Consider the following 16,329-nt stretch of genomic DNA (forward strand, 5'->3'; position numbering starts at 1 on the left):
TCTTCCCACAGCAGAATGCAGACATTAAGAGGTGATATAGATGTAGAGCATTGTGGGCTTGAGTACCCATATCTTACTCTCCTAATTTTTTATTTCTGTTCCTGTGATTATTTAATTATTTTTCATGTGAGACTAGCGAATAGAGATTGAGACTGATAATCGATGTATCCCCACCACAATGTAGATCCTACTTCTTCAGTCACCTCCAAAACCTAGATACATTTTATATCCTGAGCAGACCCTATCAGCTGGTGCAGCATTTTTTTATTTTTGTTTAGGCTTGTTTTTGTTTATAACAAGCTAACATTAATGAAAGGTTTGAATTTTTTATTTTACTTAACTCTTTAGTATTAATACTCTATATACTGCATTTTAAAACTTTATAAGTATTAACAGCACCAAGAGGTAGCAGGGGTCAATGTCCAGTATCTGTTATCAGCTGAAACCTTTCAACTCTAGCTGAGCAGATAAAATTTTTTCGCTGTGGTTTGGTTAAAGTGTGTAAGCTAACTTTGTTTAAATGTATGTTGTATGCTCTACCAACCAGGTGTACATCTGGACCAAACAACGGGATCGGAAACTACAAGACCACTTACAGTCACTGCAAGATATTACTGGTCTACTGGATGAACTGACGTCTTGGTTATTGGAAGCAGAATCTACTCTGACAGGTCTAGAAGCTGAGCCTTTGCCTGATAATATGCCAGTCTTGGAACACTTGATTACAGATCACCAGGTACTATATAACAGTCTAGGAACATTTGACTACAGATCATCAAATACTGTACGACAGTCGAGGAACATTTGACTGCAGATCACTAGATACTGTATGAAAGTACTGGATCTCTCAATCACAGATCATCAGGAACTGTAAGACAGTACTGGAACACTCAACCACAGACCATCAGGAACTGTAAGACAGTACTGGAACACTCAACCACAGACCATCAGGTACTGTATGACAGTACTGGAACACTCAATCACAGACCATCAGGTACTGTATGACAGTACTGGAAAACTCAACCACAGACCATCAGGTACTGTATGACAGTACTGAAACACTCGATCACAGACCATCAGGTACTGTATGAGAGTACTGGAACACTCAACCACAGACCACCAGGTACTGTATGACAATACTGGAACACTCAACCACAGACCACCAGGTACTGTATGACAGTACTGACACACTCTATCACAGATCACTAGGTACTATATGACTGTACTGGAACACTCAACCACAGACCATCAGGTACTGTATGACAATACTGAAACACTCTATCACAGATCACTATGTACTATGTGACAGTACTGGAACACTCAACCACAGACCAGAATATTATCAATGTTATGCCTGTATCTATATTGTATTGAATGGACTGTTAAAGACCCTGTAACCCAAACACTTTCTGAAAGTGAACCGTTCTTTATTAGTTTGCCTCCTAATGAACAGTGGTTCACCCTTAGAAAGTGTTTGGGTTAGAGGGTTTTTTATGTTTTTGTATTTTCCTAATATCATGATTCAATATACTGCAATACTTTTTCAGTATCTAAATGAGTAGCATTTTATCTTCAACTAGGTTTTCATGGCAGATATGACCAAACATCAGCCAGAAATTGATCGGATCACAAAAGCGTTTTCTGTGAAGAAACAGCCACCTAAGTTACCGTACCACACGCCACATCGTGTTAAAAAAACTGGAAGACATGATGATCGTAAACCAGGCCATGCATTAGGACCTTCTGCAGAGCCAAAAATGTCAACCCCATTGTGAGTGATTACAAATCAGTTTTGTAACTTAAAAGTTGTCTTAGATAATTTACACACACACACACATATAAATGCCAGTAGATTTGCCTGACAATTTTCATAAGTAAGAAATTTACAAAAACTAAAACTTTAATCAAGAAGTGTTTTAGTGTTCACTTCATTTCTCATTTCTTTCAGGAAACCATTTGGAACAACAGAGATCAAGAATCCTCGTGTTAGTAACCTTCTGGATAACTGGAGGAATGTCTGGTTACTAGCAATGGAGCGTCAGCGCCGACTACAAGATAAACTTAATTACTTGATGGAGGTAATACTTTAAGTGATGTGAAGTAATGGATTTGTATCTATGTGAAATTGTAGGGTACTTAAAACTTTTGGAAATCCCTTTTTTCTTGTTTTTATGGGTAGAAAAATATAGTTTTGTTTTCAAAATTTATATATTTGCCTTGAGATTGATCAGCTGTAGGTTTATGAGATTCGATATATGTACATATTTTTTTGAATAATTACATTCAGTTCAGAAAATGTTTGTAAAAGAAGTCGAAATATTTAAAGACTTAATTCAAACGTAAATTAGTCATTATTTACATTCGATATAAAATAAGAATTATCTCATTTTAGCTCGAGAGGATCAAGAATTTCAACTTCGACGAATGGAAACGAAGGGTAAGTTACTCTCATATTGAACCAGATGTACTGTACTTTTATACTAGTATTAAATTTCTTTTATTTTGCTTCACAAAACACTGCTATTTACGATCCCAAGTTTAAATTTGTTTCTTTCAGTTCCTTGGCTGGATGGATAACAAGAAATCCCGTATCATGGATTTGTTTAGAAGGCTTGACAAGGATAAAGATTCAAAGGTTACAAAAGCAGAGTTTATTGATGGAATTCTAAAATTCAGTAAGTACGCTCCAACATAACCACCCATTTGTCTGAAGATTAACATAAAGAAGTTTCTTCATTAAAAACTACCAATAACATTAGTTTTATTACTCGTTAGTTCTTTAATACTGCAAGATAAAACAATCTTTATTTTATATAGGACTTAAAAAGACTTACATTTTTAAGTTTAATTCAAGAATCTTCCAAGAAATATAATTTTGCTTTCTTTACTAGAATATCCAACAAGTCGTCTGGAAATGGAATGTGTTGCAGAAATTTTTGATAGAAATGGAGATGGATTCATTGATAATAAAGAGTACATTGAAACCCTCAAGCCAGAACGAGAGGTAAGGTGAAACCCATAAGCCAGAATGAGAGACAGTGCTTTTAATTCAAGTATTTTTTGTCCTTGTGCTTTAATAATCGTGGTATGTTTCAGTGTGAATGGTTTTGTTAAATCTGATATCGTATCTATTCTTCAGCTATGTTTTTAGTAACAAAATTTTACTGTAAAGAAATATATCATCAGGTGTGTGATGAATATATCATCAGGTGTGTGATGAATATTGAAAGTTAGAGGGCAAAGTATGAGTTCCACAAATAATTTTTTTGTGGAACATTTTACCAAATGTTTGACAGTTTTACCAAATGTTTTACCAAATGTTTGACAGTTTTACCAAATGTTTTACCAAATGTTTGACAGTTTTACCAAATGTTTTATGACCAATTAACTGATGAAACAATTTTTTTTTCTTTAACTTCTTCTGGTAGGGACGTCCAAAAACTGATGCAGAGAAGATTCAAGATGAAGTTCACAGACAGGTAGCCAAGTGCTTGTGTGTCCACAAATTTAAAGTATACCAAGTTGGAGAAGGAAAATATAGGGTTAGTGTTTCTCTTAAGTTTTAATGAATTTTTTAAGATTTTTGTATATAATCTATAAATTGATAAAGAACGTTATTCACATATTTTGACAGAAAACAAAATGTTTGAGGAGAATTTTACTGTTTCTCAGTCAGTAAAGTGTACATTTGTATGTACTTGTTGTTCGATATCAGCTAGGTAGAGCACATTATTGTCCAAACGGAAATATTAAACGTAGGTTATCTTTTATATCTACTGCAGTTTGGAGAGTCCCAAAAGTTACGGCTCGTCCGTATCCTGCGCAGTACCGTTATGGTACGTGTGGGTGGAGGATGGATGGCACTTGACGAATTCCTTGTTAAGAACGACCCATGCCGAGGTAGGTGTTATCATTCATCTTTGAACAACAGTTTAATGAAATATATGTGACACAAAGATGCGAGGTGTTTAAATCACAATAAACATTAAAAGAACAACAACAATTGGTTATACTGCTGGTTTACTAAATGTTAAATTTACTGAAAGTTTGTTTTCCTTTTATTCTCCGAGTTACGTGTTTTGGAGTTTCTGTTCTATATTATAAAGAAAAATGTTGAGTGTAAATCTTAAATGTTGTTTTTATCTTAAAGTCTTTAACTTCTTTTATTTGTTCTTTTTTAAACAACTGCTTTTTTATATCTTAGCTCTCACTGTAGAAATACACTTTGTTGTGCAAACTTGGGTATTTGAAACTATGTTCTGATTGTTTACTTTTCTGATTGTAGACAAGAGGGAAGAAGCAGTAGACTAAAAATGAAAAAAAATCTAAATTCTGTGTAGAGGAAACTGAAATTTATAAATACCGTAATAATACAGAGATTTATAATACCGTAATAATACCGAGATTTATAATACTGAAATTTACAATACTACAGCTGTGATAAGGCAAAACAACTTGTGAAATATTGTCAAGTTTTCACAGCATTATACTAATAAACCCTTTTTATACTTCGTGGTTGCCATTCAGTTGCAGCCATGATCCAATCTTTAAGCCAGGCACCTTGATTTGGAAACTGTTCCACATGTATAATAACCTTCTGTAATCAACTGACTTCCATCTTGAGCTCAGTGGTTCAGTTTAAAGTGATAATGGAGACAAGATCATGTGAGACACTTCAATTGTCATCAGTGAACTTGTAACATGACATTATTTTATAACAGTCGTTTTGCCTTGTGATTTTACAATTTCACGTCACTTTTCATAACTTGATGCAATTTATATAAAGTAATCAAATTACTAACTTCTGTCTCTTTCCTTCTGTTGGCCTAGTAACAAATGCCAGTTAACATCCATACAAACAGACTCATTTCATGTGTTTTCATTGTTGTATATCATCCATAGTTCACAAATAACAGATAATGTGTTATAATGAAGCTAAATGAAGCTGTGTACATATGTCAACACTCAAGTTGACTGCTTGCTCATGCTTGTTTCTGTTCAAGTCACGGTTACTCTTGTAATGTCTTGTTTTGAACAAAATTATTAACCAGTATAGTACTACCACAATCATACCTTAATTTCATTTTAAAGTATATAATTTTGTGTATTCATGTATTTTATTATGCTGTCTTCAAGTGTTGTTAAATTAGTTTGATTGTTCCATCCTTTTATTTTGTGTGTGTTTGTAATAACTTGCATGGCAAATTTTTTGTTGTGTTTGCTACCATAGCAAATGGACACATCAGTACTGGGTTGCAGGAAAAGTTTACTCATGCCAAGGGAGTCGGCCACTCTGTGTCTTCATTTCATCCCAAGTACAGCTCTAATGCCTCACAGTCCTCCCACAGTGGGTCCTCTGTTGGTCACTCAGTCCCATCCACAAGACCCGTCATTAAGGTTTGTTCATTACCAATTTAAATGGTACTCTGCTCTGAGGTCAATTTTAGACACAACTGACCTCAAACCAAGTAGTCTTTAATTCATTTGAAGATATTGTGTAAATATAAAAAGTTACTGTGTCTTACCTAAACACCACAGTGGAAACTTCTGCTTTTAAAATGTGATGAATATAACCATTAGTTATGACCTGATATGTGTTACTGCTGTATTTACAGTCTCTGAAATTGACCTGAGAAAGTACCACACACACAGTATGGAATTAGTTCTCACAACATTCCCCAGGAATCCATGCACCACAATACTGAATGTTTAGTTTTGGTTCTGCTATTATGCATGCTTTTATTTAAACATGTTGAATGTTTGTATAATATTTTGATAAGTTACTTGCTTTTTTAACTGTACACCCAGATTCTTGTTTTAATACTTATTAAGCTGTTATCATTTTCAGAGGATTATTCTGTTTTTAAAATCATGTCACAAGATTTGAGGAAACTTTTAGCATACTTTAAGGTCCCTTATTTTCACAAAAATAACTGATAGAAAAAGTAGAATTATTCCAATATGATAGAATGACCTAAAGAAATCACCAAAATATTTTAGTGTTCAAATGTCATATTATTAGAGTCACTAAGCTACTTTTACTTAGATTTTTTTAAACGTCAGGGAAGTTAGGTTATTGGCAACAAATGTTTTCACTATTCACTGGCATCATCAAAGTGATGTTATAACAGTAACATCCAAGTGGGTGTGACCTTACACCCACATCAATATAGGTAAGTCAAGTGACTTTCATACTTGTTTCTTTCACAGCTTCTTCCCCCTCTGGTGTCTAATCTGAAAAGTACAGTAACCAAACCAGAAATGCTCAACAAGTTCCCATCAGTTCTTGTGTCTGTACTAACACACTTTACCGTTAAATTTGACGTATTCTTTTGAGTACAGAAAAATAAATGTGATAGCAAGTGTTCACAGTGAATTACAGTATGCTGTGATTACAAGGTTGAGTCTATTATAAACCTGTAATGAGTGTTGTGCTTACGGCGACTTGTTGAGCAGTTTGGTGCAAGAAGAACAAAAATCAGAATACTTGTTTGTTAGGCATTAAATCTCTCACTACTGGTGGACTATCTGCTGGTTGTGAAAGGGTTAGTGGGCCTCATTGGCAACAAAGTCTTCAGAATTTAAAGTCCAGATTATGAAAACAGAGGGTTGTGTCAGCTTTTGGAAGCATTTGTCAAGACAACTTTTCTAATAGGGCTTGTCAAGCCTTATGGGTCAGTAAAGTATTAGAATATCCACTTAAACATACACATTTTATACCTCTCATGTTACATAAATTGACTCTAACCATGTATATCTTCACTTGGAGTAAAAAAAAAAAAGCACAATTTTTATGAATTTAGTTTTGGGTTACATATGGTTGTGTCATAAAGAATTGGCAATGCCCCATCTTTACAGTTTGTATGTGTACCTTATCTGTAAGACAAACATCGATTATGGTACTTCTATGGAAATAAGAAGTGTCCAACTACCTGATGTTTCTAACACTTGTCTCTAGTCTAAGCTACTAAAAGGAATTTCTGACAAACTTTAGGTGTCCTTTTGAAAACTTCTTCAAATATCAACTTGTGAATAATAATCACATTAAAAGTAGAAAATTTTACCAAGCATTTGACGGGTGATCGAATTAGATTAGGCTATTGGAACACATTGTATAATATTTGGACCTTTTTTTTTAACCACATTCAACTAACAAAGAGTTTATCATAACTTGTGCCTCTTCATGTCTTCCTCTTTAGTATATTTCATATTTAAGTTTATTTTCTTTACATGAATTTTTATATGTGAAACATACATAAATGATTGGAGTACTGTCCAGATTGCTTCCACATAGCTGAAACCACCCTCTGTAACCTTCTTTAAGTTGGTTTAGTTTTTCTGTATGTTCTTCATTTGTCATGTTCTTTCATCCCATTGTCCATCACCCATTAATCTTCTTTCAGCCCCCTTTCTTCTTATGAGGTGTTTACCAGTTCAAGGTATTCTTGAGCCGTCCTTCTATAAGCCAGTACCGTCTGACTCCAGTTCACGCATCCCTGTTTACTGCTGGGTAATAATATTCACTTCTTTTTTTAATCACAGTTCCTTTCAGAGGTCTCATTAACCTACAGCCTTGGTGAAAGTTTAACTTTTTTTTTTATTTGTTTCGACTAAATACAAAGGTAAGCCTACTTTTTACACTACTATTTTAATCTCAGTAACTTACGTGGTGGCATTTTGGAGTCGCCTACAATACTCTTAACTTACTAGATTAAAAATACTATATCAGCAGTTTTAATTAATGTTATACCACCATAACCTGTAGTTCACATTTTCCTACTCTGTAGTAAACCGTTATATTGTTGCCCACTGTTAGCTGTAGTTAATACTTTACACATTAATAGGAAACCTTTTCTTATCACCACAGACAGTTCTGTTACAAATACAGTGGATTAATAAAACAAACTGTATTATATCTAACTTTTGACATATTTCGTAGTGACTAATGCAGCAACACCTCTGAACAGAATAGCATCACAACACCATTCTCAATTATCAAACAGGGTCGGCAGTATTTACTGCTGTACAAAGACCTCTATAGGCAGCAATAAAATAGTGTGTCCACACTATCAGAAGCAAGTGGTACTAAACATGGATTACAGTTTGTCTATTATTCTTAAGACATTAAAATTTTCACAGCATCATCACTGAATACAGTTTTATTGTATTAGAAACTGTACCATAGGAACACTTTGGAATTTAATTATTCCTTCTCTTAAAGACCAGATTAAGTTCAAGATTTTGTGTACAAACTACGTTATGATGGGTATAAACCTAGAATAATTTATAATTCACAGAGGGACGTTTACCATAGGTAGTTTGAAAACTCCTTCACTGTTCTTCTGTGAGACTGATTGCATTCAATATTAATTCACTGCTGCATGGCACCTAACTACCTATCTTCTCTCTCTGTGTCCACCCTCACAGTCCTCTGCACTCTGTTGAGAGTAAACATCCCAGTTTTAGTGTGGTCAGTCAAACAAGTTCTCACTACTCCCCCCTAGGAAGAATCATAACTGAACTCTCACCCCAGACCTTTCCTACAGTAATACCACTAGTTGTGTTACAGCTGACGTAGTGGTAAAACTAAATATAATTAAAGTTAGGTTTATTATTAAATTGTTGTTTTATTTTGTACTACTGAGAAATTGCTTGAGTAACATTTAAGAGTCAGATACAACTTAGTACTTTGTCAGAATTATTGTAGAAATAGCTGGTAATTTTACACAAAATATATACATCTTAAACTTGGTTGTGACGTATCATGCCTCTAAAGGTGAATCTCTACAGTTGTTTATTAAAGAAATTTACTCCTATGACAATAGTTCAAGTAAACAGCTAGTGTTTCTGTATTCCCTAGGTAAGGTTTACTGTAATATTTATTGTTACCTTTCATTGTTAAACTTTTATCATGAAGATTATTTTTGCATTGTTAATCTCAACTTCCTATACTGGCCAAACCTTGGAAAATATTATTGGGATTATGGCCAAAAATACTTTTAACAGTGAAGGTATCCAACTAGTACGACAGTACTTCCTAATGTTTAGAAATGTAAAAAACTATAATCAGTCATACTACTAGCCATATTGATTTTGACTGTCACTCCAAGTATAGCTTACTCTGGTAAGAAGTTAATAGTAATTGGACATAATAATGTTGTACACTTCATTATAAATTGTAGTTTAAAGTAGGAACTGTTAGGATGAAGAAATAGGCTTAACTTTTTGATATTCGGGAGATTTACCATGTGATTGTCAATGACATTTGAAGTAACTAAGTATGTTCACGTAATACCTAGATATCAGTCTCGTGATCAACTCTGAACAGCTAGATTTAGCTCTCTAATACTATCATTATAGTTGTACTTAGTATCTCAGTGTTTGAAACAGCTAGGTCTAATGTTTAGTCTAACTGTGAGCGAAATGTTGTTTATTGTTTTAGTAGCTAAGTCTAGCTATGTGGGATACATAGATTGTAATTAATTATAAAAGTTAGAAGTAATTATGTTCATTGTGTAAACAAGAATTTATCTAATAATTTGTAAAAATAGTTAGTTCAACATGAAGAACCATTTTGTGTACTTCACTTATTTTTTTTATCAGTTAATGTGTAACAGATATATTATTGTGCTTTCACTGTTTTGATTTAGTTGAGAGCCAAAGGGTATATAATGTTAAATTAATCCTAGATTATCTTGTACATTTTAGAATACATAACTGATGTATAAATGTTATAACCAATGAGGATATAAAAATTAAGTTGAAGCTAGCAGGTGTACATCTTTAAATAAGGTTGTGCAGTTAACAACTGAGTTTTAATGTTGTAAACAAACAACTAAAGGAACCACCTCGAAGCTATCAAATATTGTAATACTGAAATACCAACTGCCCCTGACAGTCTAGAACTGATTAATGAGACAGCTAGTTATACCAAATGCAACTTGAAAGGACAGCACAATGGACTCTAGATTAAAACAAGCTGAAAAGAAGGAAGTGTGGTAAATACTAACCATTTCATCCAGTACTGTGAGTAAATAACACTTACTATTAAGCCACAGAAACAATACTCTAAGGATCAGTCTTCTAGTCCAACAAAGGGCTAATGACACGAGTTCAACATGTATATACTGCTTCCACCTCCAGTTACGTAAGTTCATTCTTCAAAGAAACAAGACAATGAGTTTATTAATGGGAAGCCTTACATTATGATCATTGACAGTGGTTCTATAGCTACAATTTAAAATAATTTGGCAATGAAAGGTGGGAAAAAAGGCCTTCAGGAAGTGGAAAGTTATATGTTACTGTAAAAAAAATTGCTGTACGCCTCATGATGAGTAAACAGTTGACATCGAGAAGAGTACATAGTGAGAAACTAACCTCATGAAAAAATGTGGATGAAAGGTTAAGTTAGTTTCAGTTTCTGATCAAGAAAGTTTTGTGAACTACATGTAAGTCAATGATAGAGGTTTAACTTTCAGTTAAAACAAGGAAGGTGGTCACTGTACCACTCATAATGAAATACTCATACCAGGAGTTATTGGCAATAATTATTCATCTAGTCACTTGGACATAGTACACAAAATCTGTGGCATGTCTCTCACAGCTATAATAATAAATATTCCATAGATGACTTGATCCAATAAAGGTTTAAGTCAGTGATGACGAGAAAACCCACTTGTAGAGAAATATATATGTAAAAACGGCTCTTTGGGTTGAGAAAATTGTTTATGTAGAGGAGCGAACAACATTTCAATCTTCTTCGGTCATTTGCAGTGTTCGAAAACGTGTGAAGATGACTTTTTGTGTTCTGTGAATCTGGTTTCCATTTTTCAACTTGTTTCTCCAATATACAAGTCGTGGCAATTATCACATTGTATTTTATAAATAATGTTGGTGTGGTGTTTGTCAGTGTAGTTTTTACATAGTATAGACCTTAGTTTTGTGCCTGGTTTTTGAATACATCAGACACAAACAAATTTAAACTAATACACACAAATCCAACAAAGACACCAAAATGCAACTAAACAAAATACTAATAAAAATGAAAAAAACCCAACACAATTTCACAAACACTTAATTCCAACCTACGCAAGACCGACTCACGCACACCACAAATATACGGCATCCCCAAACCTTATAAACCACATTGTCCACTACGACCAATAATATCTACATAGGAATCATTTAATTACAATCTTGGTAAATAAATAGCATGGGCATTCTCCAAATATGTAACATCAGCCAGCTCATTCATCAAAGACTCTTTTAATTTCAAGTCTAATCTAAATCAACTTAATCATAAAGCCTTAATGGACAGTTTCAATGTTATATCCCTCTTTACAGAAGTCCCAACTGCTGAAGCCTGCAAGATAGCCTTAGAACTCTATATCCGAGACCATAATCCAACTATAGACATTCCCAGCAACCCTCAGAGAATTCACCAGGATGAAGACAAACTTGATGTTCAACAACCACAACCATATACAAAAAATGGCTTAAGCATGGGCAACCCAGTATCACCAGTTCTAGCCAATATTTTTATGACACAAGTTGAAACACAAGCAATTAACACAGCATTACATCCACCACTGTACTGGTACAGATATGTAGATGACACGATTGCTGGATTCACATCTACAGAACACATACTTAATTTTTTCAATCACATTAACTCTATACATCCCAACATTAACTTCACATGTGAATAGGAAGAAAACAATCACATATCATTTCTTGACCTCAAAATTACAAGAACCGACACACAATTTAAAACAGAAATCCACAGAAAAATCACCCATACTGGACTATACATTCCTTGGGACTCAGCACATGAAACAAATCAAAACCTCAACATACTAAGAAACCAAATAAACACAGCCATAAAACTATGTTCACCAGATAAAATTAACGATGAATTAGACAAAATAAAACAATACTTCATCAACATCAATAAGTTTCCTCCACAAACCAAAGAAAACATTATACGTACACACCTAGACAAAAAAGCAAAATCAACTATCAAAAGTAAATATACCCTACGATTTAAAAAATCATGAAACCATATACTGCTGCATACCATATATTCCCGACATCAGCAGACAAATAACCAACATTTGGCAAAAACTAGTAACAAAATATGACATTCCAGTTAATACCAAATTTATTAAAAAATCAAGCACAAAACTAAGGTCTATACTATGTAAAAACTACACTGACAAACACCACACCAACATTATTTGTAAAATACAATGTGATAACTGCCATGACTTCTATATTGGAGAAACAAGTAGAAAAATGGAAACCAGATTCAGAGAACACAAAAAGCTACCTTCACGCGTTTTCAAACACTGCAAATCAAATAAACACAACCATAAAAACACCCAATACTAAATAAAGAAACAAAAATAAACAAACGCAAAATTAAAGAAGCTTTACTTATACAACGATTCAAACCCAAAATAAACCAATACAGAGGAATACCTTTATACCTGTGTTAATAAATATAATGAAACATCCAAGCATGCCCTCTACATTCCTACACTCAATTACACAAGCCCCTTCAAACATGTGGTCAGCTATCAGTCAGTTACCTCTTTCTTTCTTTGTGAACCTGACGATGATTGAAGAACATCGAAATGTTGTTTGCTCCTCTTCATTAACAATTTTCTTAACCCAAACCAGCCGTTTTTACAAATAAAGGTTTAAGTCAGCTTGTGCTAAAACTAAACGTCACTACAAGAAGACCTTATGAACAATTCTAATCATAAGAAATGATGAACTCCAGAGTTAGGTAGGTATGGGAGCAAGGGTCAAAGTCACACTGAAAAAAATCACTTGCATAGTTTACAGCATTGAGAAAGGAAGACAACCTAAACCAAAAGTCATCCATTATGATAACCTTGTGAAGTACTTCTTAAAGAGAACAGCTAAATACAATTTATTTTCAGAAACTCAAATTGGTGAGGAGCCAATGGCTCCTGTATACACACTTCTAGAAGATCAAGGACAGAATTACTAGTATATTGACTGTGTTACCTCCCTAGTAGAAACTCCCCCTTTGAGAAGGCAGTCAGTGATGGCAAGGGCCAAGTCATCCACCTATCTGTATACCAGAGGCCTAAGGGCCAAGTCATCCACCTATCTGTATACCAGAGGCCTAAGGGCCATGTCATCAACCCATCTGTATACCAGAGGCTTAAGGGCCAAGTCATCCACCTATCTGTATACCAGAGGCCTAAGGGCCAAGTCATCCACCTATCTGTATACCAGAGGCTTAAGGGCCAAGTCATCCACCTATCTGTATACCAGAGGCCTCAGGAGACAAAAAAAAAGAAAGTTGGTGAATGGACAACTTTTGTATTATGATTGTTCAAGGAACTTCACAATCCTCGAAGGGGGTAGTATTGTGAACTATACTTTTGATGACACTACAATATGTTGTACTTTTAAATATTGGATTTATATTTGTGTCATACAATTCTGTTAAATACTCTAGAATTATACTGTGAAAAATTACATCAATGAATGAGACCTTAACTAAGAAAGATTATTTACAAAAGAGCTAGATTAAGTTACATAAACAAATTCTATAATAATGTCATCTTTTCACTTAGTTTTTGACAAATTGTATTTTCAACTTATTTTAATGTAACTTCATGAAAATAGCTTATGAGGTTAGAGGAATGATATATATAATTATGTGACGTGACATTCAGAAAGTTGTTTTTTTTTCTTAAATGTTCACAAAGTTCCACTGAAGAATGTTTATTTTTACATCAAAGATTACAGACAAAGTATAACTTTCAGTATCATTATATGTGTTACTGTAGTTGGTTGATCAACTCATCTGCATCACTGGTGTGTTATAACCTTTGATTTCAGTTTAAGTTATTTGAACTGAACCTGTAAACATGTAATTAATTTTCTGTAATTGTTGTTACAGTATGCGTTAAATGATTCTTACATTTTTTAAGGCATCTGAGCTTCCAATGTTTTTTTAATATTTTCATATGCACAAGGTTGTGGCTTCAAGTATTATTAACAACGAGGATATATTACCTAACCAACATACTCTAACTACTTTTTGCTTTACAATGTTGCATATTAAATTAGCTACACTAATTAGTAGATTAAAATTTAGTTTTGATTCGTTTGACAGAAGTTTATTTTTTTTAAGTTAAGGCCATATCATAATGTTTACTAGTTTCATGCTGTGTAACAATATAATACATTTTACTGTAAATTTATCTTTAAACTAGTAGCTCAGTGATATAGTAATCCTTTGCTCAGAAGTTTTAACCAGAAGTTAATTGTTAAACAGGTTCGAGATACAAGTGATCGTAGCACGCCCCCCCAACATGGTCGAACATCAGGAACTGCCGACACAAGTAGTGACATCAGTGGCCCCAGTTTCAGTGAAACAGACAGCTTGGGAGCCAGGTCTGGCCGTCGTTGGCTTACGCCTACACCACATCGTATGACCCCATCAGGTACATGAAGTTATTACAAAGTATTGAAAAAAGGTCTACAAGTATTACTTATGATTATTTTGTTTCTATAACACAGAAAAACAGACAAGACCCGTAGTTCTTTATGTAAATATATGTACACAGGTCACTCTTTTAACACAAAAAACTGAAACACTTGCAGAAGCAGAACATAAGGATTTTAGTTATTAAATCATCAACTGTTTTTATTCATAAACATTTTGTCTGCAGGCACCAAAACATCAAGCCGCCCAACGAGCCGTACTGGAAGTCATCCCTCCAGTAAACCACCAAGCCGAGCGGGCAGCGACCTTTCTACCGACAGTGTAGATGCTTATCGTAGTGGACGCAGGACCCCAGTTAGTAGCACCAAAATCCAGTCAAGTGCTGGTAGACAGCGAACACCAAGTGGCTCTTCTCAAACGTCGGGAACTAAGAGTTACAGTTCAGTACCAGGAACCAAAATCCCCTCAGCACGGAAACCATCCTCATCGTCATCGGCAAGTCGTTCTGAAGGGGTGAAAGGAAGAGAAAGGTGGAAGTAATGTCCACATAACGTGTCCTCTTTATTTGAGGCCTAAAAGTTTACTGGAAACTGCTAGTTTTTGTTATAATTACCATGCTTTGAAAAACTGCTTCTGAAATTAAGGAAAACCACTGTTTGTTGATGAAGGAAGTGTCCACTGTTCTCTACCATTAGCTTGATTATTTTTCAGGATTTCAACTTGATGAACTACTTACATATGCTGAATGTAGTACTTGTTCAAATGAAGACACATTATAACAGATACACAAGTTTTGTCTTCGGCCACTTTCTCACTGCTTGAGCCTGGATATTTAATAGTAAGGCTATATATTTCACAAGCTACTACAGAGTTATACAAAATATATCAAATTTCGTTCAAGCTTATTACGAAGGAAAGTGTGAATGATGGTGGACACAGCATGAGAACACTCTCCTAACATTCCATTCAGACAGCTGGGGCTTGGGGATGGAGGATGTGCGTGTTTGTCTGCTGGCCCCGTTGACTTCCATCATGGAATCTCAAATTGTTACGGTTCACAGAATTTTTAAGGTTCACATTAAAAGATGGAATCTTGTTTACATTAGTAATTACAAGAAGAATATATATAATCCAGAAGTTATAATTTCTGTGGGTTCTGACAATGTCTAGAGTTATTATTACTTTCTGAAATGGTGCAAATGGGGTGATAGTTTAACTAAATATTTAACACTTGCACTGGGGCCTATCTTTAATCAGGTGAATATCACGTTTAATTTAAAGTGCCAATCTGTGCTGCTTTATTTTATGTTTTGTTAAAGCTGCCAAAATGCATTAGTTATGTCGCTTTTGTTTATTAGACTTATATTCAATGTAGCATTTTGTTTGAAAAGAGCCTGCATTCACTTCTGAAAATTATGCAAATGTTAAATAAAGTAAACCTTGCCTCTAGAATAGTGTAGTGTGAGAATACTGGGATGTATACATTCCACTAGATACAGTGTAGGTAGTTTTTGATCAACTCCCTACGATCACGTTGCACAGCCATGGTTAATGGGACTTAAACTATAGGTAATCACCTTTGAAATGTTTATTATGATGTTATAATTCAATGTATTTGTTGCTTTTTATGTAATTCAATAAAGATATCTCACATATTAGTCTCTGTGTGAGTACAAATTGTGCAAGACCAGTTGTAATCTTTCAGTTTTGTGCCCTGACGGGTGTTCACGTACTTTACAAGTTGTCAGTTTAGCATGTCTGTCAATGACTGAAAACATCCACAAGTCTTATGTGTTAGTGTACACGTTATATCAACACAAGGCTAACATCATCGTGCT

General features: G+C 34.3%; 1 protein-coding gene across 1 annotated transcript in view; it reads left to right on the top strand.

The window, feature by feature from the left end:
- LOC143251773 (dystonin-like) overlaps window positions 1–16,149 on the top strand; it is a 61,663-nt gene extending 45,514 nt beyond the window's left edge. The window contains 11 exon segments of the mRNA XM_076503017.1: window positions 548–736; window positions 1,581–1,771; window positions 1,949–2,078; window positions 2,393–2,437; window positions 2,558–2,675; window positions 2,892–3,004; window positions 3,429–3,542; window positions 3,783–3,900; window positions 5,231–5,397; window positions 14,321–14,489; window positions 14,718–16,149. Coding sequence (XP_076359132.1) covers window positions 548–736; window positions 1,581–1,771; window positions 1,949–2,078; window positions 2,393–2,437; window positions 2,558–2,675; window positions 2,892–3,004; window positions 3,429–3,542; window positions 3,783–3,900; window positions 5,231–5,397; window positions 14,321–14,489; window positions 14,718–15,031 — 1,668 coding nt within the window. The 3' untranslated portion in view covers window positions 15,032–16,149.
- Window positions 16,150–16,329: the final 180 nt, after the last annotated feature.

The sequence above is a fragment of the Tachypleus tridentatus genome, chromosome 6, assembly GCF_004210375.1.
Source record: "Tachypleus tridentatus isolate NWPU-2018 chromosome 6, ASM421037v1, whole genome shotgun sequence".
NCBI lineage: Eukaryota > Metazoa > Arthropoda > Merostomata > Xiphosura > Limulidae > Tachypleus > Tachypleus tridentatus.